Consider the following 23937-nt stretch of genomic DNA (forward strand, 5'->3'; position numbering starts at 1 on the left):
CTGTACTTTAACGATCTATTCAATGGATACGGCGTACGGTTTATCAATTTCGGTGAACCCTTTCGAAAATATCCATAAAAGATGGAACTGATATTATTTCTACGTATATTAACCTGACTTTACCATATTTACAACATATTTATTTAATGTTGCTGACGTTTCAACGAAAGTTTATAAAACAGTAAGGAAATAGTAGACCGTTACGGATATAATATAACGTATATGGATATACGTGTAGAAGTAACAACGTACCACAGAAGTATTTATCTTAAGGAACTATATGTGTACCTAATATATATAATACATAAAGATTTTATAAGGTTCTTGGACGAAAATAAAATTAAAATTGTAGTTTCAAATTGTAATATCTGCAACACTGAAAAACATCACGAAGAAGCTGATTGACCACTATGTTGGATAAAGCGTGGCGTGTGGTCCCTACACCATACCCTCCCGAGGTTGTCGTACGAGATGATTAAGGGCATAGCCTTGCCAGCTATTAGGAAATAATAACATGTTGTGTAAAATCACATACAGTTGAATTTTGAAAATTTAATTTTAATGGCTGACCGCGGGATTCGCAGCGTCGTGAAGCAGCCCCCAAATAAAACTGTGAAAATGCTAAGATGTGAGAGAGACTAGATATGATATAGCCACCGTGAAGCCATATCAGAAAAATATCATTCTAACACACGTGATAAAATAATGTAGAGCGGTTAAACATTTACCCCACCCCCCGCTTCATGTAACCGTGTCTCTTATCCGCTGTGCTGTCCAAATGCCCGTAAGGCCTCCTTCTGCTAACACAAAAACCTGAAAACCCCGCCACTTGCAGCCCAATTGCAAGCTCACACGAGTGGCGAGCTTGGATTTACTTTTATTTCACAGTTCGTTATCCACTGGAGCTCTGTAATCATATCGTACCTACAGTTCATATTGCCCGTTATCTAAATAGTGCAATCGCTGTTCCTAAAATAAAGATAAAACAGAAGATTTATTTTACGAGATGTATTTCACTATAAGTGTGTTATTAGTAAGATTTTCCCTCAGGTTCCGAATCGCATAGCTGTAGGACAGAAATAATGGTCACAGATACGTGTTACTTAAATTCCAAAATACAATATCTTTCAATCATTAGTTATTTGGTTAATTTTCAGTTCGTATCTAACTTTTGGGTATTACCTAAAATGTACTAATTTTGCGCTTTTTTTTAGAATTCTAGGCTCAATGAGAAGTCTAGGTCCTCCTTATTCCCAAGCTGTATGTACCGCATCGGAGCTGTACAAGGCGGGAACGAGGTCAGTGTGCGCGCGAACTAGGTCAGGGCGTATTCGGATGCACCTCCGCTCGGCAACGTTCGGCCGACTTCGTGCAGGTTCGGGCACGCAGACGCGGAGGTGGCATCGATCGCCGCCCACGCGGCAGCGTCGCCCAAGTGGTCCGCGAGACGCGACGCGAGTTCCCGGGCTTCGCCCCACGACGATGGCGGCGTGAGACGCGCCGCCCGCGGCCTCCGGCGAGCATGCCGCGATGGCGAGAGAGGTAATCCGCGTGAGGGGCCGGCGACGCCGTCTTATGTAACCGACCACGACACGCCCGCAGATATGGTTATTATCCGCTAGCGATACTAGCTTCCCGTGCGCTTGGGACAACCCTAGCTTCAACCCGACCAGTGCTATAAGTGGTTCCCCATCAGTGATGGTGCCAGTAGATGGGCTTTCAGTTGCCGCAGCCGCGGTCCCGCTCGCGCGCCCCGTTCATGGATATGTCTGTCTCGCTCACTCTGCCGTAGACCGGCGCTGCACATGCAACCTGCATTGTGTACCAAATCTGTGCCAATTTAGAACTGTAGGGTATTTTTGGATGGACACTATTGATTGGTTCTTGTCTAATGTTTTAGCGAATGCTATTTTAGTTTTTGCAAAACGTTTTATCATAGTCACCAAAAATATTTGTAAATTCATTTTTATTATTTGTTTCAAACTTTAAGTTTTTTTATGTATCAAATAGTTACATCACTAGAATCATAAAATATATGAAGGCAAGATTTCGTAGCAAAGTAACAAGTACTCGTAGCGGTTCGTAGCACATGCGTAGCACGTCCGTAGCACCGCGCGTAGCGACCGTAGCCTCGTAGCCACTAGCAGTACGTAGAGTAGACAAATAGGAAGTTTCTATATAAATTCACAGGTAATTTCGCGCCATGACATACTGATGTAAATTCCTAAATAAGACTAAATTCTCTAGTTTTTAAGATAAGCACCATAGAACCTTTTTTTAAGAAAACAGCCAAAAAAAAAAACTGAAATATACATACATTTTATGGACATCTTTAGTAAGAATTATAAAATAAGGAATAGAAAGAAATTAAAAAAAAAATGCTTTCATTTCACATTGATCTGTCCATGGAGTGAGTAGGTACCATGGAGCAAGCTATAGTATGATAGACTCTGTCTTGACTCAGGCTCATATTTTAATTCAAAAATGTTTTTATTATTCAAAATAGAACAGAAACTATGACTAGTAATTACATTAATAACCGTTTTAATAGCTCAGAATAAATTACAACATTTAAGTTCTTTGCACATAACTTTATGAAGATGAAAAAGTTTACAAGCATTTCTTTGGGTTTTCTCGAAACGAATAAAAAAAACAGATACATTAAAAAAAACCTTTCACACGTAATGAATGTCGCGCAGCTCTTTTACATGACACTGTGTGGAACTGTACTGATATACAAACAACTAGCTATTGTTTTAAAAAGTAGCTAGTATCACTCTTCAGCTCTCCACACCAAAAATCACCCGATCCAATGCTCCGTTTTGACTATCTTTAAATAATAGTAGTAATTTTAATCAATAATACCTAGTCTATATGTTTTTTTTTCTAATATTTATTAACATAATTTTGGGACTGAAGTCACATGAGTCTATATTAGGACATATTGTTTTATTCTATTTTATCGCTCCTTCTCATTTTTTTTCAGTTAAATCAGAGAACTTTTCCAGTTCAAAATTACATAATATTGTTTACAAAACTAGCTGAGCCCCGTGGCATCCACCCTGATACGAGTATGATAAATAAAAAGTACCAACGTGATTCGTAATTATTAATTGGACACACAAACAATTCTAGAACAATGCGAATTCGTAATGTACATGTATTTAAAATGAAGACGGTTAAAAACATACGGAATTTTCACAATATCATAAGTAGTAATTTTTACACAAGCATTGTTTTATCAATTTTTTATTTAAGGTATTTTTGTTTTTCTTGTTCAATTACGCGATGAACGCCCTCGATTAAGTGATCTTTCAAAATGAAATAATAAATTCGGTCTAGATCAGTTACAGACGCAAACAGAGGAATGTTATGAGTTTAACGTGTCTGTACAGGTTAAACTTATAACACTCCTCTGTTTGCGTCTGGTTTAATGGGTTCTTAATGTAAACATCGTGGGTTTTATCAAAATATCAATGTTGTTATGACATAACTTTTCATTTCTAATTTATATTAAACGTACACAAATTGCACACACCTACACGACAACCTACACTTTAGATTTGACACCAGGGGTGGCTGGGAGGCAACTTATGATATGGGTGACTGATGTATGGCTAATGTACACGCCCAAAACTTCGAGTTAACTGATCAGCGCCAAGTGTGATCGCTGTTATATCATAAACACTAGATAAATAGTATGAGTAAAACCATAAGATAAAAAGAAAATTAATGATTTAATCACGACTAAAATAAACTTAATTAGAAATCTAAACAATGCCTGCGAATTTTTGTATCAAAATTAGATGGATTGTTGATACGTTGAGCCGCTTTGACCTTTAAATGCCAGCACTAATCGTACCCAACTGATTTCGTAAATTTGTCGAAATATGGATGTGGGTGGATGTTGTTAGTTCTTAAAAAGAAACTGTTAATTTTGATGAAAATTGTTTAGATGAGTAATTAAACATATTGTGCCGAAATAAACAAGGACATGTAGCCTCGGGTTGGAGCTAATAATGTCGTATCTAAATGAGTAAAACCATAAGATAAAAAGAAAATTAATAATTTAATGACGACTAAAAAAAACTTAATTAGAAATCTAAACAATGCCTGCGAATTTTTATATTAAAATCCGTGTATTCCCTAGAATTAACTAAATATGATACGTAAATATTCCTATGTCTCAAAATACACAGCATCAGCATCCATTATGAATGTACAAATAGGTCAGTCGCTGCTGCTATCGTATAATTATTACAAGAGAATAGAGTATCTTTATCATTCATGAAACCGCTTACAAGCCGCCTTAAAGTCACAATTCTCTTAATGGATTTTGAAATGTATAAAAACTCGGATCTTCGAATAGCTTATCATTTCGACCATTTTGCTCAGGGGGCAGCCGAAGTATTGATTGAGAAGCGAATTAAAGGGGGGATTTAATTCCTTTTAGCCATTAATCCGCCGCCATAAAGTCGTGGAATCCCTCGATTGCCACTTCCTTCAATTACTGTTATGAGTTATCGATGCTGTGATCAAAGTCCTCTCGGATTGTGGGGGCAAGTTCTGCTAAAATAAAAAAGCCGAATGAACATGAATCATTGACAATTTAAAAATATGTATGCATAGTCCGATCGGGAAATAAGTAAAAAAATATATATTAAATCAGTTTTGGAAAAATTAAAAATTTACATTTTCATAAATTTATCATCTACTAGATGTTGCCTGGGGCTTCGCTCCCGTGGGAATTTTGAGATAAAATGTAGCCTAAAGCAATCTGGTATAATGTACCTTTCTGATGGTGACATAATTTTTGAAATCGTTTCGGTAGTTTCGGAGAGTACCCGCCTCAAACATGGTAACTCACAAACGCAACTCCAAAGCGCAAGTGAAGAAGAAGCGGCGCAACAAACTTCACCGCAGCCTTTTCTCCAAGGACGTCAATTAACAAATATAGGTCTTATATATATATTAAAAAATACTCCTATACGATTTAGGCCACCTTTGAGGCAGGTGTTGTCGAAAGTAAACACTTGTATGACTTTAATTCACTTTCGTCACTAGTGACGAGTGCGTACTTAAACTTTTTTAAAGTTAGTTTCAGGCGCTGGTGGCAAATGTGAACTAGAAACTAATTTGAGCACATTTTCGTCAACATATATTACTACTTATTTTGTATACTTATAGACATATTGAAATTTATGAAATAATTTTCAGATAACAAAGATCGACTCAGATCTTTAAAGGTGTAATAATGTGTACTATACTATTTTGTATTAAACTTGGTAAATGAAGTGTATATGTTTTATCCCATTTCGATCCCATATATCCCGGATCTTGAGGACGTAAGAAGACAGTCAATTTATCAGACACGGGCAAAACCGCGGGAAATTCAATCTGTTATCAGCGACAGCTTAAATTCTATTTATCGCTTATTTATCATCTCCCTTCGCGCCGGCGGCGGGATGTTGAGATAACAGCCTTCGTTTTAATTCAGTTTGGATTAGAAAATACTGGATTTGCTATATTCTGTGTTGTTTTTGAAACGTTAAATATACGTATTAATTGCATCCTATTTAATAAAAAGCATATTTTACAGTTCTATGCGAGAAATTGAATAAGTTTTAAAAATTATACAGATCCACTCTCCAGGTTATAGGTCACGTGAGCTGTATGGTGGACATATTAGTGGAATTTAAATAAATGTAAATTTATGAAATAAATAATGTCAAGTTGCTAGTCGAATCATTTATGGGCAGTAGTTTAAAGTAGTAAAATAGTGGCTAAAGATAATCATGTAGATTTAAGTATTAGGGCAAGTATAGATTCAGGTCGAACGTAGATCAGTTGCTAGGATAACCATCTAAGAAGAAGAGTTGAAGTCTTAGAAGAAGATCGTGGATAACAGACATTGAAAATATGTTTTTATAACATCTGTACTATTATTATAACTCTTTATATTTTTATTTGGAAGCCCACAGTAGACTTAGTTTAAGTAATTTTTTTGACGTCAATAAGTGATGTATATCATCCTAAATTGAATAAAGAATTTTGAATTTGAATTTGAATTAGGAAATGGTACTGAGTCTAGTCAAAATGTTGGTATTAACTTGGAACGTCATTTATATGTCCTTTATGCGTAATTTCAAGTTAATAACACCCTAAAAAGTTGGCGTCAGTCAGTCGGGTCCACTGTAACGAATACCAAAACCTCCTTACAAGCAACCTTTATTAGTGTTAAGCTTATTAAGTATATTATGAGTATTAAATTTAAAACTTCGCATAAAGAATGTAAAGGTACTATTTATGTTTTACTAGCGGCCCGTCCCGGCTTCGCTCGGTTAAAAACATAATAAATTATACACCTAAACCTTCCTCAGGAACCACACTATCTATTGATGAAAATTGCATGAATCCGAGCAGTCGTTTTTGATTTTATTGCGAACAGACAGACAGATTCGGCAGAGGACTTTGTTTTATAATATGTAAGGATAAGTTTGTATGTATTTTTATATGCCTTGTATTTTACAGAACTTCAAGAAATTCGTATTATTGTCACAGATTTAGGATATAACTTTACTATTTTCAACTATTTTTGTTACGGAAACCTTATTTGGGCAAATAAGAAAAGTATCAATCGGAACCAATAAAATCGCGACCCCCTTACTAATGAATCGATTGTATATGTGTTCGTATTTCACAAATATAAAAGCAATATTAATAATCTTTAAATAAAGTCACTTTGTACTGTCGCTTGCTCCATAATTAATTCTAAACTCACGTGGAATAAAAAAGGAATAGGGCATATTACGCAAAGCTCAGCGCAGATGGCGATACTGGTACAAGTAAGGTACACAAACATTACCAATGGAGGCAAAAAGCGCCAATTTTCAATATTGTTGCAGATTTACGACCAAAAATACCTTCTGGTGCGAGTTTAAAGGAAAAAAGGAATGGATTATCCTGAAAATAATAATATTTTATGTTATGTTCTGCATTATTTGGTCAACTGTGGTCATAAACTGATAAAAACTTGATTTTGACTGAAGATCTTACCTGTATGAAGTCCAAGAAGCTTTTGTGTACCTGTATGTTAATGTGCAGTAATACTCCCTATTGCATTTTATCTTATAAAAAGTTATAATTTTTAAAAAAATAAAAGTATAACGATAGAAATTTACTATAGAAAAAGTTGACATACGCAGGGTCGTTCTCACAAATTAAAAAAAAATGCATTGTTTTGGTATAATTTATGAATATGAAACGCACAGAGACAGCGTGTAGCACTAGAGCTACGAAGCTCTACGAAGTCGTAGCACCATCGTAGACAGCTACGTAGACCAGAATGCCAAATTGATACGTTGCGTCGGCATGTTACGGCTCCGTTGTCATTCAAAGGTTTTGACACTGACGTACGTAGAATCTACAATATCTGCGTTGATGGTCGACGGACGTCAAACCAACGGAGCACGATTGATCAATGGAGCCGCGCTCTTAGGTCCATTTGACCATCTCGTCGACATTTAAATTTAAAATAAAAATAAAATAATCAAAAATGCCACCCCGAATCATACTCATTACCCTCGCTGTGTTTTCTCTACTGGACAATGGACATTCTTTATGCCAGGGACAGGTGCCAATGCTGTGTCTAAATAAATAATAAATAAATAAATTTCTTTATTTCAACCAAACAAGTAAACAAGAAACAAAAATAAAAACACATTTGTATAGTATATTGTTCCCTCTACCAATCGGCAACAGACCATCTCCGAACTAGACGTAAGTCTGTATCTCGGAGTCGGCTTGCCACCGGGTTGGCATGGGGAATATACGTATAGGTGCTAAAGGTAATTTAGGTAACAGATATAAAAGGCTGATTTACGAGTGATAACATTTTGTTTTAGATTTCCCAAACTAGAGCAATCTGTTTCTTTGGGAAATCTATTTATATTTAACAATTTAAAAATAAACGAATGACTAAGCTATAATAGTATGAATATATATATGGGTATATGTATATAATATATTTTTATGTGAGAATGTGGAGTGTTTCGTGTATATGAGTAAATAGTTTGTGAGTTAGGATTGAGTGTGTTTGCATGAAAGGTTTATCAGTTTTTTTTATTTATTTGTGTAATTATAAAATATAACAAAAGACCATCAAGTGCCATCAAGTAACATAAAAGTGCGAAAGGCAATAAAATCACAGTAGAAGATTTTCCGTTTGAGAGTAATCAAGGTTGGTCAGATATAATTGAACTCGTTTTTTACATAAGAACTTTGTGCACTGGTAAATATTTGTCTCTTTATTTATTTTATTGTACAATTTTGAGCTCAAGATTTTGAAGTTTCGTTTGGCTAAGGAGGTTCTATGTGGTAATATGGGACATACTTTATAGCGGTGTTGCATTCTACGATTTGAATTCAGATTAGGGTCATACACTACTTGGGAGTGCTTCCTTAATATTGTCTTTAGTACAAATAGCTGTCTCACTGTTAGTACTTTGGTGTCAGAATATAGTAGTGTAGTAGGGTGGCGATATGGTTTTCGTGTAATAACTTTGAGAACAGCTCTTTGCGCACGTTCGAGTGGAAGCATAGTTGTTTTTGGGGCTGAGCCCCAGATTCCGACACCATACATTATAAGAGACTGGCATAAGGCAAAATAGGTAGTTTTTAGTGTATCCAAATCTGCAACTTCACGGAGATTTTTAAAAACATATATGAATTTACGAATGCGTGAAGTTAGAGCCTTAATATGTGCTTTCCAGTCTAGTGTTCTGTCTAGGATAATGCCAAGGTATTTAGTAGTAGTAGCTGGAGTGATAGCAGAGCAAGTGCAGTTTGGAGTAATGTTTTGGCATGTATGAGCCTTTATAATGAAGTTGTCGGGTGCAGGCAAGGTCGCAGATTGTAGTCCAAAGGTCATATAGTTTGTTTTTGATAAGTTTAAGGTGAGTAAATTATCAGATAACCACGTCATTACCACTGAGAGAGCCAACTCTGCATGATTCTGTACCTCCGACCAAGTCTTGCCATGAACAAAAAGTGCTGTGTCATCGGCATAGGTAAAGACATTGCAGTGAGGAAGATTTAATTTGCAGAGTTCGTTAATATATATTATGAATAAAGTAGGGCCAAGGATGCTCCCTTGAGGGACACCTGTAGTAATGCATTCCTCCTCACTGGTATATTCATCGATCTTAACTGTCTGCGTCCGGTCAGATAAGTAGTCACGAAAAAGATCAAGCGCTATTCCTCTAACACCTACTGCTTCCAATTTAGAGATAAGTTTGGGGATCGAGACCGTGTCAAAGGCTTTTGACAAATCTAAGAACAAACCCAGGCATTTCTCTTTTTTCTCCAAGCAGACAACAATGTCATCAACCAAAGCTATCACAGCGTCTTCGGTGGATTTGCCTTCTCTAAATCCGAATTGGTTATTAGAAAGAATGTTGTTAGTATTTAAGAACTTTACTAGACGAGAATTTATGACTTTTTCTAGAATTTTAGACATAGCGGTAAGCACTGATATTGGGCGATAGTTTGAGACATCGTGTCTATCACCATTTTTAAAAACAGGGAAAACAATAGCTTTTTTAAAGGCTTTTGGGAATACTCCGGTTGAGAGTGACAGCTGACAAATATGTGTGAGTATAGGAACAAATACTGCCCTCGATGATTGGAGAATACGGGCAGAGATGTTGTCCCATCCAACAGCGCAATCCCGTCGCAAATTCATTATTAAGCTATCTATTTCATCACTATCAACATTGAAAAGCACAAAGGAATTGAGAGGAGATGTTAGTGTAGTCGACGTAGAATGACCTTTATTATTTTGTGATATCTTATTAGCTAAGTTTTTCCCTATTCCAACGAAAAATCTATTCACTTCATTTACAGAATTTATAGGGTCTGGTGAAGATTTCAGGAGATCTTTTGAGGTTTCAGGGGAAGGTGCGATATTTGTGATGTCTTTAATTGCTTTCCATTTGGATTTAGAATTTTTCGCACTCAGGAGAAGATTTTTGTTGTACTCGTTCTTTAGTCCTTTCAAGAGTTTATTTAAATAATTTCTATATCTTGAGTATGTAATTTTTAGCGTCATATTATTTGGATCTCGTTTTAAACTCATATGCATTTTGTCCCGATTTTTCATGCAACGAATAAGCCCTGGGGTAATCCATGGCTTAAGATTTCTTTTACTGCGCGAAGGCATGTATTTTATAGTATTCTTATTTATAATGTCTGTAACCGAGGATATTATTGTCTCCAAGTCTTTCCATCCATTTTCATTTAGTCGATCCATAGTTCCATACTAATATTATAAATGTGAAAGTGTGTTTGTTCCTATTTCACGTCAAAACGAAGCATTGAATCGAAGTGATTTTTGGTGTGGAGTACAGTATAATAAAAAATATATATATTTAAGTATTTGAAGTGACTATACACTATATTACCAAGTTTATATAATATTAAGCTATCACTCTCAACAAAATACTTATGTATTTTTATAATCTTGGTTATATACATATTACGCTGTTTCTACTTGAGAGATAAATGTTAAACCAATCCGCCACCTGTCGCAAACGAAACACGAAATGTTTGACCACTGTTTTCCCTAATCGCCATTAACGACGTCTTCTTAAAAGAGAGATAATAAAATTTTCAATGTTTTGTACCTATCAAACACTACCTAAAAGCTATTTTACACTTTTATATAAAGTAATATGACAACAGAATGATTGGATGCGGGCGCATCGGGTAAAAGTGCATCACGAAGTCGCTAATTTCAACATCTTACGGCATCAAAAGATTACGGCGCGCTGCAGTGCGGGGCCCAGGGGCGAGGTAGGGCTGCGCGGGCGGGGACGGGGGCGGGCACCAGGAGGGCCCGGGGGGAGGGGCGCGACCCGGTCACGACGACAGTGCGGCCCGGCCTTTTGCCGGCGCGCATCGCGCCGTAGCGAAACTCAACCCCTACTTCACCCCAACTGCACTTTTACACCCTTATAACTATCAATTATTAAACTCCGCGAAAAGATGATAGTCGAAATTCAGGAGGTACGTCATTTTGATAAGTAGACTATAAAATGTGTTAATGAATGTTTTTACGGCGCGAATATCGATAGAAATGGTGCACCGGACGCAGTAAATGTTATCTTAATATCGTGATGTGAATTATGGCGCAAACGGTTCCAGTGTTGTGACGAATTCTGGAGGGTTTTTCGCCGTTTACGAGCTGATAAATGCGTTCGGATTGATCGTCTTTTGATACACTGATACTTAGTAGGAAAATGATCAAAAAAATAATAATTAAACACAGAAGTCCCAGTCTAGATTAAAGATCGTAGGGCGGCGATGTCAGTGGGTCAACGCACAGTGCGTGCTAGAGCGAGCGGGCAAGTGAGGGGGCGAAGGGCGGGCTGCGCGGGGCGGAGGAGAGACCTCGCACGGGCGTTGCACCGCTGCAGCCAGTGCAGGCCGCACGAGCGCGCTACGAGCTACGCCGTAGCACTCGTAGCCGTCGCGCCGTACGCCCCGGCCGGAATCAACTAAACTACATTAAATATCATCTGTGATTGCATATTAATTAGTACACGTGACATGATGTCGATAGGGGCGATTTTCGTGTGATATTGTAATCAGTTTTCCGGTTATTGGGTCAAGTTGTCATTTGATTGGAATGCATTTTAATTAAAAAGCGGGCCCCGGGGCGTCGCTCCTGTAGGAATTTTGGGATAAAAAGTACCCTATGTATTATTCCAGGTTATATTCTATCCATGTATCACATTTCATAACAATCTGTCCAGTTGAGTCTGTGTGGAAGAGTAAAAAACATACACAGATACACTCTATATTATATCCCCTTTGATATTGTTATACGAGTATTTTGATAAAATTGTTTATATTATTGTGTTACGTTCGTTATCTTATGTACCTACATATGAATATTGTATACCGGTATGTTTATTTCTTATTGAAAGTTTAATCACTTTTAATTATTTCTTAATGCAAGATACAAATAAATCAATATCACTTCAAACTAACATTTTATTACAAAATTATTGTATAAAACATAATTCAATTATGACGTGAAAACTCGCTCGCGTTCTATATTTAGATTATAGGATTAGATTCTTTCTATCACTTGGCCAGATTCAGGGTACGCGAGCGAGTAGCAACAACAAAATTAATAACGTAATAGTTATTACGTAAGGCCTTCAAATAAGGCAAGTTCTAACGTTGACACAAGATAACCTTCGCAAAACTAACTTTTAATTAGGTTATTAATGCTAATGCAAGTATGTGTAACTGTAAAATTACTACGCGTATTTATGTTTATTGAAAATTTTTCAAACACATAGGAAACCCTTTAAAAACAACCCAGTAATATTTTAAGATACAACCCTCTTGTAAATTTATGGACAGAAAATAGCTTAAGAGCTAATTTAGGGTTCTGGTTTGACGTGGACACGATCCGGGACCAAATTCACCGATACTTTTCTTATAACACACTCTGTTATTGTTTCTCCTTCTTATCGAGTGTGTGAGTGTGCCTAAAAGCATCACTTTCACAACTACTGTTATTGCTAACAGCGTCATATTACAATCTGTGTCACAAGTCAAGTACCACAAGTTAGGTGAGACTGAAACCTTTTGAACCTGGGACCTTTCGATCACAGGGAGGCTCTTGACCACTAAATCGCCACCGATTTACCACACCGTACAATTTTAAAGTAGATAATTTCAAACTATTGAGCTGAAATTTCATACACACGTTTAGTTCACACGAAAGCATTATTATGATGAACATGGCGCACCCAGAAATTACTCCCGACGAGGGAACTCCTTAATGGTTTACTCGAACATGATCTTTTGTCACACATTTAATGCAATAAGATCTCCCTGACAACAATAAATGTTTGTGTTAAAAATTTAATTTTTGTAAAATCTTATTATTAAATAGCAATTAATTCACATATTTTTATGTTTCCAGGAGGTTAGAGGAAAGAGGCCTTTCAAGATATGGGACAGTTCGCGGAATGTGAGGAAGGGGTTAGTGGTCACTAGCTTCGAGGAGTTGATACATAGAGGTCAGTATTGTAAATGTTCGTATAATGATCCAGCACCATTGTTACAGTATATGTGTTATCACAATTCTATTTTATCTATAGCATACATATTTTGACTTATTATGGATTAAAAATCGTTGCGTTTTGATCGATTTCCTTCGTATCCGAAAAAAATGTAGCTACGAATGGTCGTAGCCGATAAATTGGTAGCATAATTCTCGTCTACATCGTGTAAAGTTTTCGTAGCACTGCTTGCTACGACACGAACGTTAAAGATTACTACAAAAAATTGTCACAACTTGATTTTATAAACTAAAAATTGATTATTATTATAATAAATAAATTTTAGGACAAATCACACAGATTGCCCCAAAGTAAGTTCGAGACTTGTGTTACGGGATACTAACTCAACGATACTATATTTTATAACAAATACATATATAGAAAAATATCCAAGACCCGGACCAATCCGAAAAAGATCATTTTCCATCATGACCCGACCGGGGATCGAACCCGGGACCTCTCGGTTCAGTGGCAAGCACTTTACCACTGCGCCACCGAGGTAGTCTTTTCTCTGTATATGTTACGTCACTTACATAAACTAGCATTTTTCATGTCTTTTAACCACACTACAAACCACTCTTGTTAACTTGTAGTCTTTTAACCAAACTACAAATATTTAGGGTAACAACTCTATTAAGGGGAAATGGTAAAAGAACAATTGAATTCAAATGCTCTGTCCTGCCAACATTTTCGATCACCGTTCCCAGTGCTCCTGCCGTGCAGTCTTACTAATCGAAATACAGTCTTCAGTGGTCGCGCCACTACTACGTAGACAATGTAAATCTATGGACACGAGTTCATTTTTGTAATGTTCCAATTAATCAGTAAAAAGAACAAACAAATTACACCAACAACCTCTCCCATCGGTCACATGAGTCACCTTGAACTTGACCTCGGGTGAACTCCAGATAAATATAGAACGAATTACGATTTCAAGAATAGGTGTCGTGACAACGCCTGGAATCGTTGAAATAATGTAACATTATGATAAACTATCTTTTTCAGCGGTTTCGCCCGCGTCATTTGACAAAATCCATTCTTTTATCACGTAATATGCAGTAATCGTTTCTCGTCTCCTATTCAATTTCCCGTTTTTTGTTGTTTCCCACCCCCTGTCCCGCGATGTGTCGAGTCTCGTTTCCCGCAACGTATCTCATCCCGCTTCCCCTGCGTATCCCGTTGTCATGTTACCAACAACATATTCCATCACGTTTCCCACAACGTATCTCCGTCTCACTTCAGAGTTGACTTTCTATAGACTTCCATCCTCGATTTCCCCACATAGAGATGGTAATTACAAAATGTCCTCATGTTATCTTCTTACTAGGTTTACCTGGTAACAGCTCATTCTCCTATATATTTATTAATAAGTTTTTGTGTACATTACAGGAAACAATATTCAATAAAAACAAGTACATTACATACTACTTATTTTAAGAGAAATCTCTTCCAGTAGACACGTGAGATCTGGTTTATAGCGGTTTTTACGTGTATGTTGTTCTTTATATCTATTTTTATTTTCGTCCTTCGCGCCCTCCAGACGCCCAATCGATTGTAAGGGAAAGGGCGGACAAACTGGAAGACGAGGCCGTCAGGAGTCACTGACTTTTCCCTTACCCTACTGGATTTAAAGCCAGGAAATTTCAACTTAGTCCACAAATATTTTCTTTTAACTAATCGTATTCCTCATGACTGAGGGTTATGTCCATTATGTCGAATATAACACACACAAAATAATCTGGGCAATATTACTAGAGTGTTAAAGCATGTCTTCCTTATTCATCATGTTCAGTAATTCTATGAAAACCACTATACATGAATCAGATTGGTGTACAAATTAATGCTATCGACATCGAACTTATAGAGAATGCCAAAAAAAATCCAATAGTATTTGAACCTGGGACCTTCCGATCACACAATTACTAAGCGCCAACATATAGATGAATAAATATAGTACCCCATGCGAATACAACCCACTACCTGTACTCCTGCTGCATTAGCAACGGGTTGCAGGTGTATAAAAAACACAAATAACTTCTTAAAATATAAAATTTTAAAAATAGCAAATTATTAATATAGCCGAAATGGTACTCTTAAGCCGAAAAATGCATTTGAAATCAGTTATGACTTCAAAAAGAGAGGAGGTTCTCAATGTGTCAGGATCTATTGTTTTTGTTATTCCTTTTTAACCTAACTGTACACACACAGGCATATGCGCGCAGACAATAAAACTCTTAAAGGCTTTTTAGTAACACAAGAGCCGACAAACGCGTGAGTCATGTCACACATGATGTTGCGCTACGGTGACCGCTTCCCATCAGGTTTGCTGTAGTAAAAAGGGACTAACAATATACTCATGGATAATGATAATCAGCAGATTTAGCTAAGTCGAGATTAATTGAATCTAGAAATTAAAAATAAGCCATTAATTGATGACCTAAAAGTGTGTCGGCCTCGATGCAAAATAGAATGAAACTTAGTTAAATATAATTAGCCGACCCACATCCGTCACGTACCGTCTGTTAGGAACTTTATCATTTCCATTATGTTAAAGTTGAAACTAAAATGATCCAATTATATTTTAACACAATCTAAATATTACAGCACTAGTGAATTAATCAATATTTAACGTATCAATAGTCAATTTTAGTGTGTTAAATATATTATACAACACACGCATTTATCAATACCTTCACACACATGTTTTACTTCCCACCTCTTTTATAATATTAAACATTTTTATTGAGCAAAATCGGTTAACCGTTTTGAAACCGTCAGGACGTGACGTATAAAAATATACACATTGAATTAATAGATACTCCACGTATTGTTCTCTGAATTCCATGATTGCACGTAAATCTTATAAGAAGTAATTAGTAGCTACTTATACGACCAGAAGCTGAAGCATAGTGGAGTTAGCGCTAACTGAATCCTATATTCGACAGACTCTCTGCATAAACCAATGCTAACTCTAATTAGCTCAGAAGTTCGCGATCGAGTTACCGTCCGGCTCTAAACCGGTTAACCGTTCAGCCGTCCCGCTCCAGGTCAATGAGGTTTGCAGTTCGCGCCTGACCTGTATTCACACCGGGAGGTGAATTGCTATTAGGTACATCATGTCAAGTTTGACGGTAGTTGATCGGGTAACACGTTGCAGGATTGACGTGCTTTGCAGGACATTTTAATTTCAGCGTTCAATGAAATTGTAACTTTTAATATCTATGATAGTGCTTACGAATTTATTATTTAATATTTTACTGCGAAAAGTGATTTCTAAATATTAATTTTATGTTTACCGTTTACTTCCAAAAATGATAGTGAAACTCGCATGGTAAAAATACCTACTTGATTTAAAAAAATTATAAATAATTATTCCACTAAAATACACTTTAAAATTAATTGTAACGAATTAATTAATTTCTTACACGTATAACAAACTTCGTCTAATTTTACGAAGGCGTAGTTAAGAGATTGAGAACAATTATTTGTCCGTAGGCAAGGAGAAGTTATCAGTAGCGGCAGGCGAGCCCGTGCGGCTGGTTCTTGAGAGTGACGGCACGCAAGTGGAAGACGGGGACTACTGGAGGACGCTCCCCCCCAACACTGTCCTCTTATTGCTGAGGCAGGGCGAGAGATGGTACCCCACCGGCGTCGACGTCATCAAGGCGGGTCAGTATTAAAGCTCTTCTTTCTTCATAAGATTAGTTCTAAACGTCTCGAAAGCTACTCAAGAAAAGTAAGCGGTAAGGCTATCCCTAGAACACAAGGACTGCCAAGCCACTAAATTTCCCTATTTGAATACTGAATGCAATAGTAGTTGTAAAGCAACTACAGAAAATAAACTACGGGTTCTATAAAAATAACTATACTATCTGTTTAGACTTAGTATGTTTTTAATGATTGTATTAAATTTATAAAGAAAAATTGTATATTATTATTTTTACATATAAAATTAAGTCTTCATGATTTCCAGCTATATCAGCGATCCCGAAAATAGTATGCGAGACGATCCACGCGCTCGAGTTGCACGATGAAACGCCTTCATGGAAGATCATGGACAACAAGGGGCGTGTCACAGTGGTGCTGCACTGGGACCAGCGGCCGCAAGCCTCGCCAGCCGCGCGCTCGCCCTCGCGGCAAGCCAAGCCCGACCGGCGGCCCTCACTCGTGATCCAGACGTCACTGGACCGGCCGCAGCCGCCGCCGCCGCACATCACCGTCGTCAACCATGACGAGCCGGGCCCTGCGCCGCGCGGACGCCTCTCCCGCGCGTCGGGGTCACTGGATCACCCGCCGGGCGCCGTGCACATCCACACCTCCGAGTGCCGTGCCGGCTCCGCCTCGCCCGCGCCCGTTCCTATCACCCGCCCGCCGCCCGATGAGTGCGACTTTCATTGTTGCGCGCTTCATGAAGAAGGAAGACGGATCGCCGTTCACAAAAGCGTCGCCACATCACCCATTCAAGACGCACAGCCGAGAGCTTCACCCCAGGGTCGACCTAAAGGACATGTTCGATTTCTAGATGCTGAATCCGCACGACGCGGAGATAGAGACTCATCCGAGAGCGAAACAGAGAACACGCTAGTAGAGGACGAGGCCGTCACCTCTGAAAAGTTTCTGCTTCTAATAGACCAACTGAGTGTCGATCAGAAAAGACATCTCACTATCAAAGATATAGGCATCATTCTAGAAAGACTCAGTTCTAAAATTCTAGACGTGGAGAGACTCGACCGAGAGTCCGAATCGGATGACTGCTACAACTGGACGATCAAGGCGACAATACGAGGTGACGCGTTAAGGGAATTGGGGGTGATATACAACGGGAATTACTATGCGATCAGTGAACATCCGGGCTATCGGGAAGAGAACGAGGAAGCGGGTGACGAAGGCGAGGAGGAAGAGGAGGAGGACCGGCTCTGATCGGGCCTGTGCGGCGCCGCCGTGCCCGCCGCCGCAGCCGCTGTGCGCCACGCGCTGTGCCGCATCGCCGCACGCTGAGCGGGCGCAGCGCTAGCGCCGCACTACTCTCGCCCGCACTAAAATCACCACTTCCCTAACCCGGGAAAGGTCGCGTCTGTTACACGCTCTCTTCATCGTTTGAATAATGCGATAAATCGCCACGATGGAGGGCTGTAAATTGAAAGAAAGAGCGTGGAAGCCGCAGAGAGGTCACTTGGTTGCCAAGGCTGTGTAGTAATCCTGCATTGATTTAGTAACCACATTACCTATATAACCCGCCGGCATTCAGCCCAAAATCAAATGGGATTCGTCGGTTTACATTGGTGCACGATGCTAACTTAAGGTCAGTAGGTCAGGAGACAGTCATCGATGCTCAGAATTGAAGGCACGCAGTGAACGATTAGAGACTTTTATGAAATTTTGTAGCGGCCAACCTCGCTCGTCGACACACACGTCAATTCGCGTTGCGAGGCGCGCCGCCAACCCTAGTTATTAATAGCGGAATTATTGTAAGTAAAACAGACTTCCTATCGATTTCTAAGATGATTTATTAAGTGTACTATCCGGCGGCAAGACGCTCGCGCCGGTGCTCACGCTCCGCACGCCGGACTACAGCCGCACAAATGTCATCGAAATCGTCAATGTTCTTAGGTAATTAATATTATACACGTGTTAGCGACGATTACAATACCAATCCATACGTGTATCAGTGCCGGTAGCGGCAAAACATCTCCCCTTGTGGGATCCCGCACACTCGGCCTAATATTTGTTAATGTTCTGGGTATAACGATTGCGGTACCGGCACCTGCGAAGGGTGCCATCAAGGTCTAAATTTTAATAACACCACAATCGTCAGTAAGACTCCATGAAACAAATAATATACAAAATTAGGCCATCGATTATACACATGGTATTCGGCATAAGCGTACCTAAGTATTTGGCGGCAAATAATTTTGCTCATATATTCCGTTATATATTATAATATATGTATGTATTCGCGAGAAGTTATATGAGGTAGGGTTTGACAGCGAATAACTGTGAGGCTGTTACGATGTAAGCGATATTATATACTATATAGGAACACGCCGGAGTGTCGGACGTCAGACGATCATTCAGAGAGAGCACATAACATTTATATAATAGATATATTAAAATTATATTAATTAATAAATTGAATGTTATAAAAGAGGTTGTAACTACAATACGAATATATCGTCACCGCATTGTCATCGTGCCAAATGGGGTATTGGTAGTCGTAAGTTGATTCTTGTATTTATTAGCTATATGGTATGGTAGTAATATTGTATAATGTTTTTAATTTTTGTATAGTACCGAAACGTGAGCGTCTCACGCACTATTGTATGATATAATGAAGTATTAATAAGTTTTACATCCTCACGGGGGTTTCATAAATTGTAAAGTTATTTAAGATGTAATATTAACTATTATTATTATTACATTATTATTGAATACGTGGATAAAGAACTTACACGCGGTTTGGCCGTTGGAGGCGCATTGTGGCCGTCAGAAAGCGGTGATATTTTTTGGTGTTCTTCATACGTGTTTTGCTTACATGTTACTATTTCTTTCTGGTCGATATGTTCTTGATGGTTTGTGGAAACTAGTCTCAACTATACTACCTCATAGTTTATTCTTGTTCGAAAATAATTTGGTTTGATTCGTGAAGACGTAATTTTCATGTGAGCATCGGGTAACAATGTGTAAAGCGGTAAATTGAAGATTTTTGAAAAAGGTTATACTATTAAACAACAGCTTTAAAATATGAAAAACTTTAAAATATTTGCTCAAATGAAAATTAGGTATTTATGGAAAGCATCAACTGCTGTGTTCATCGCCTCGAGATGACATTTCAATATTTTTCGTGAGCCGGTTATCACGTGTTTTGATGTTTTCCTACATTTGTATTTATAGACCGTTTGGTTGTAAGGTTTGATATTGTGACTTGTCGTAAAATTAATTGGGTTTTCAAATTATTCTCGCTATTAAGGTTAGCTGTAACTTTCGTTAACTATTCGAGACATGTGGCAAACGTTGCGCGGCGCAACTCGAAAAGTCTTTGGTGAAGAAGTTGTGAGAATATCTATCGCAAGAATAAGTAAAGAATTTTCAAATTTATAGCACTTTGTCTTTCTTAACGCATCAGAAACTTAAACGATTCGGGTACTTTTTTATATCTTTGTTTATAAAAATTTTAATGCGCCGTCATCACCTGCGAGGTATTAAACTGATCCACTGCGATGGGAATTACGCATAATAATATTAATTAAACTGGTTATGTGTTTAAATGAACCCGAAAACTAATAATATTTTGACATTGTATGTTGAAAATAATGACAAAATAATGTCACAGAAATTATATACAGTTATAACTGCTGTGGTGAGTGTCATTACTGAGTACGGTTAATCGATAATACTTTATCGACCATTAACTATTTTCAATTAAAATGCATACAGACAAATCTCAAAATTACATCCTCCTTATAATCAACCAAATACATTTAATTTATTAAATGTGTCAAAACAATTGAGTAATAATTTCTTTAAAAGATGTTTGTTATGCGATGAAACTCTTCAATGACTAGAGAATATAATATCGCTCTTCCTTCGATGTGGATCAAATTGTACGTACTTAAATGCATTTTTGATAAATTTATCTAACAAATGTTGCTAGAATAAATAACGTGTATGTTTGAGGCGAGGTTGAGGCTCGTGTGGTATCCGGTGGTTTTCCTTCCAATGTATCAATTCATTGTTGTTTAATTCGTTTGTACAGCTAATGGTGAGTCTATGGTGTTACGGTCCGTTACGCACATTATATCTAGTTAAAGTGTTCAGTTTTAATATTTTTATGTGTATATAAGTAATATGAGGTAAATTGTATAACTGGAATGTGGCCGTGCGGTTTGAGCGTCCGGGGTCTCAGTTCGCGCCAGTTTTTTTTTTTTTTTTGCTGAAATATTTAATATATGTAGGTACCTGATAGTGCATTCTTATTTGATGAATCGGGAATGAATCGTTCTTGTCCTTATTCCGGTAATAATAGCAATATGATCATTGATATATTTCCAAAACTCGTCACTAAACAAACACCCCGGACGTGTGTACGTATGACATTGTTAGTCTGGGACTTTACTCCGAAGTTGCTTGCGCTATCGATTGCTAATTTACAACTTCAGGCTACTTGGGCTCTCAATCATAAAAAAAACATTTAGCTTGACGTTTTAAGCTAGCAAACTGTGTAGCATAGCCCCGGATGAATGTTGCCAGTTCCAGATTCGCTCTGCCGCTAGAATACGTTGCCTCGTGTGCGCCGGTAGCACGAGTTCATGACTGAACTAATATTAAGATATGCCGAACCGCCACTCGCCGTCAATTCCAGAGTTCCGTACAACGTGAAACGAGTGATAAATACACAATCTAAAACAACGGCTTCAGAATATTCCGGTGTTCCCATTTGATTATTATTCGCTTATGAATCTCAAAAGTGTCGAATGCTCTCAATCGATGAATTTTAACCAAAGAAGATTTATTGGACAAAGTTAAACGATAAACCAAGGATAAGGATTTATCATCAAGTTTGTTTGCTTTTCAGTATCTTAACAGATTGCACGTTGTTTTGTTAGTACGGAGCTCTGAATAGCATCGAAAGAGACGGCGACGTACCTACCATTGGTACTTTCGAATATTACATAAAGTTAGTATAACAAAACGTATGTTTTTTCGATGGTATTTGTTTTGGAATATCGTTTTTATAGCCGAGTCGTTTCGAAACAATCATCGCCCCACGAACCACAGATACGTAAATATTGATGTTAGATAAAATATAACCGATACAGCGTAAATAGCACTAAGATTCCATTTTATTTGTAATTATGTGCCAAATTGCTATACTAAATTAACGTCTTTGGTCTGAAATAAATTAATTTATCACTATCATTAACAATTCATTGTTTGTGTAAATACTTCATCGTGTATTTCATAAAACATTTTATATTTCAATATAAAGTATTAAAATAATATTTCAAAATGACAAAAAATGCATTTTAAAATAAACCAACAAATGTTAAATGAAATGCATAATGATGTATGCTCATTCGAGCATTTGTTAGTTTCATAATTTGTTGATTTGGGAATCCGGTTCCAGTGCTAGTGTTTATCCACCCACATGTTCATCAGAACGTCGTTCCCCACATACTGAAGTCTCTGCTATGGTCAACTAGATCGCATCAGTTTATTGGGATTTTACAAATGTTACTTTAAAGGTAACAATAAATAAATGTTACGGTTAACCGTTCAAGCAAACAACATTTTGTGTATGAGACGAAATGATAATATTGATTACAGTACAGATACAAGTGTCAAGTCCTTTCCTTACAGGATAGACAGCCAAGAATCGCATAATTTGAACCCAATTCATAAACCGATACTATAAAGTAACTGATATAACCTAAACATCAACTGCAGTAAAAATATATGAAAATATATTTTGTTTAAAATTCCAATAATCGAGAGCGAACATGATTTAACGTTAGCTTATTTCTATAACTCGACTTTGAATTAAAATTAGCGTTATAATTCACGATGTTATAATCTAATAAATAAAAAAAATAAATTGAAAAATATACTTAATCGCATACAGTTAATCACTAATATAAAAATCGAATTTAGTAAAACAAATTATTTGATGGCAGAACTCGTCTGGTTACAAAATTAAATGAAATTGGATAATAAATAAAATTTATTAGTAAATTGTATCGAAGATAGTGATCGATCATCGTGCACGTGGTTCACTGTCGAGTATAATTTCAGAGACTTCATATAAGCTGGTTGTCCATCTCAAGCTACGCTGGCTATTTCTATAGTTTTGTTTTTTTTTTAACCTTTATTCGCATAACATGGGATTATCAAAATAACAGACTATCAATTAACCACAATAATAATAAATAATTTAATCGTCAGAATCGATAGGCTAATAAGAATAATATATGCATTATATTTGGTGCAGATGCAGTGCAATGCATCTAGTATTTGTTATTTTTTTATTAGTTCCGCTTGGCTCGATACATTTATCAAAGTACTTAACTAGTGACGAAGCCATTACGGTAGTACATTATTATAATGTTGTCAATACAATTATATTCAAATATACACCCACGACTGTACATTGCAAATTGTTAACGGCCTGTTAATACACTTCACCACGTTGGGTTCAGCAATTGTTTCTATATAACTATCAAAGTCATGTTCTCAGTTCTAAAGTGAAAATATATAAAGCTAAGCTAACTTTGATGGACAACCGGCTGTAGACCTAAGTTCATCTATCTAATCGGAAACCAATCGGTTACATAATCGGTATAATCGGAGAGTTATTTTTGTATTCGGATTACATTGTGCGACTGAGGCAGTCCCGGATTCTGTTCATACTAAGCGACGTACCCGACACAACTTCACTGCCACTAATTTAAAAATAAAAATATTGGAAACGATACGACTTGTTTTATTCACTTTTTAGGGTTCCGCATCTAAAAGGGACATAAGGAAACGTTATAGGAGTGGTCAGTTTGTCTCTCTATGAAACATTCAGTTATAAAACAAATGTTAGATACACTCGTACTACGACACCTGTTATGTGTAAAAAAGACACAGCATTCAGGCTACCCATAATAAAATTTCAAAAACTACTTTGGAAACTCATAGTTTGTCTGTTAAGACGCTTTTTCTTAGGAATGCTGGACGTATAAAATTGAAAATACAGTCCGCTGTTAAATGAAAAAATTTTAAGTCAACGTAGCCACAAGGTCTATCTACAGAGTTCAAC

General features: G+C 37.3%; 1 protein-coding gene across 3 annotated transcripts; it reads left to right on the forward strand.

Moving 5' to 3' along the window:
* Nucleotides 1-1385: 1385 nt before the first annotated feature.
* Drep2 (DNA fragmentation factor-related protein 2) lies at nt 1386-23605 on the forward strand. 3 transcript variants are annotated; one of them, XM_053769435.1, is made up of 4 exons: nt 1386-1607; nt 13001-13097; nt 16635-16808; nt 17113-23605. In XM_053769435.1, exons 1-4 carry the CDS (start codon nt 1605-1607, stop codon nt 18057-18059), a joined length of 1221 nt encoding a protein of 406 aa, XP_053625410.1. In that variant the 5' UTR covers nt 1386-1604; the 3' UTR covers nt 18060-23605. The 3 variants fall into 3 exon arrangements, with proteins under 3 accessions (XP_053625410.1, XP_053625409.1, XP_053625408.1); XM_053769434.1 differs by having other exon boundaries at nt 1387-1542; XM_053769433.2 differs by lacking the exon at nt 1386-1607 and adding an exon at nt 10934-11064.
* The last annotated feature ends 332 nt before the right edge of the window (nt 23606-23937 follow it).

The sequence above is a fragment of the Plodia interpunctella genome, chromosome 3 (assembly GCF_027563975.2).
Source record: "Plodia interpunctella isolate USDA-ARS_2022_Savannah chromosome 3, ilPloInte3.2, whole genome shotgun sequence".
NCBI classification, from domain to species: Eukaryota; Metazoa; Arthropoda; class Insecta; order Lepidoptera; family Pyralidae; genus Plodia; species Plodia interpunctella.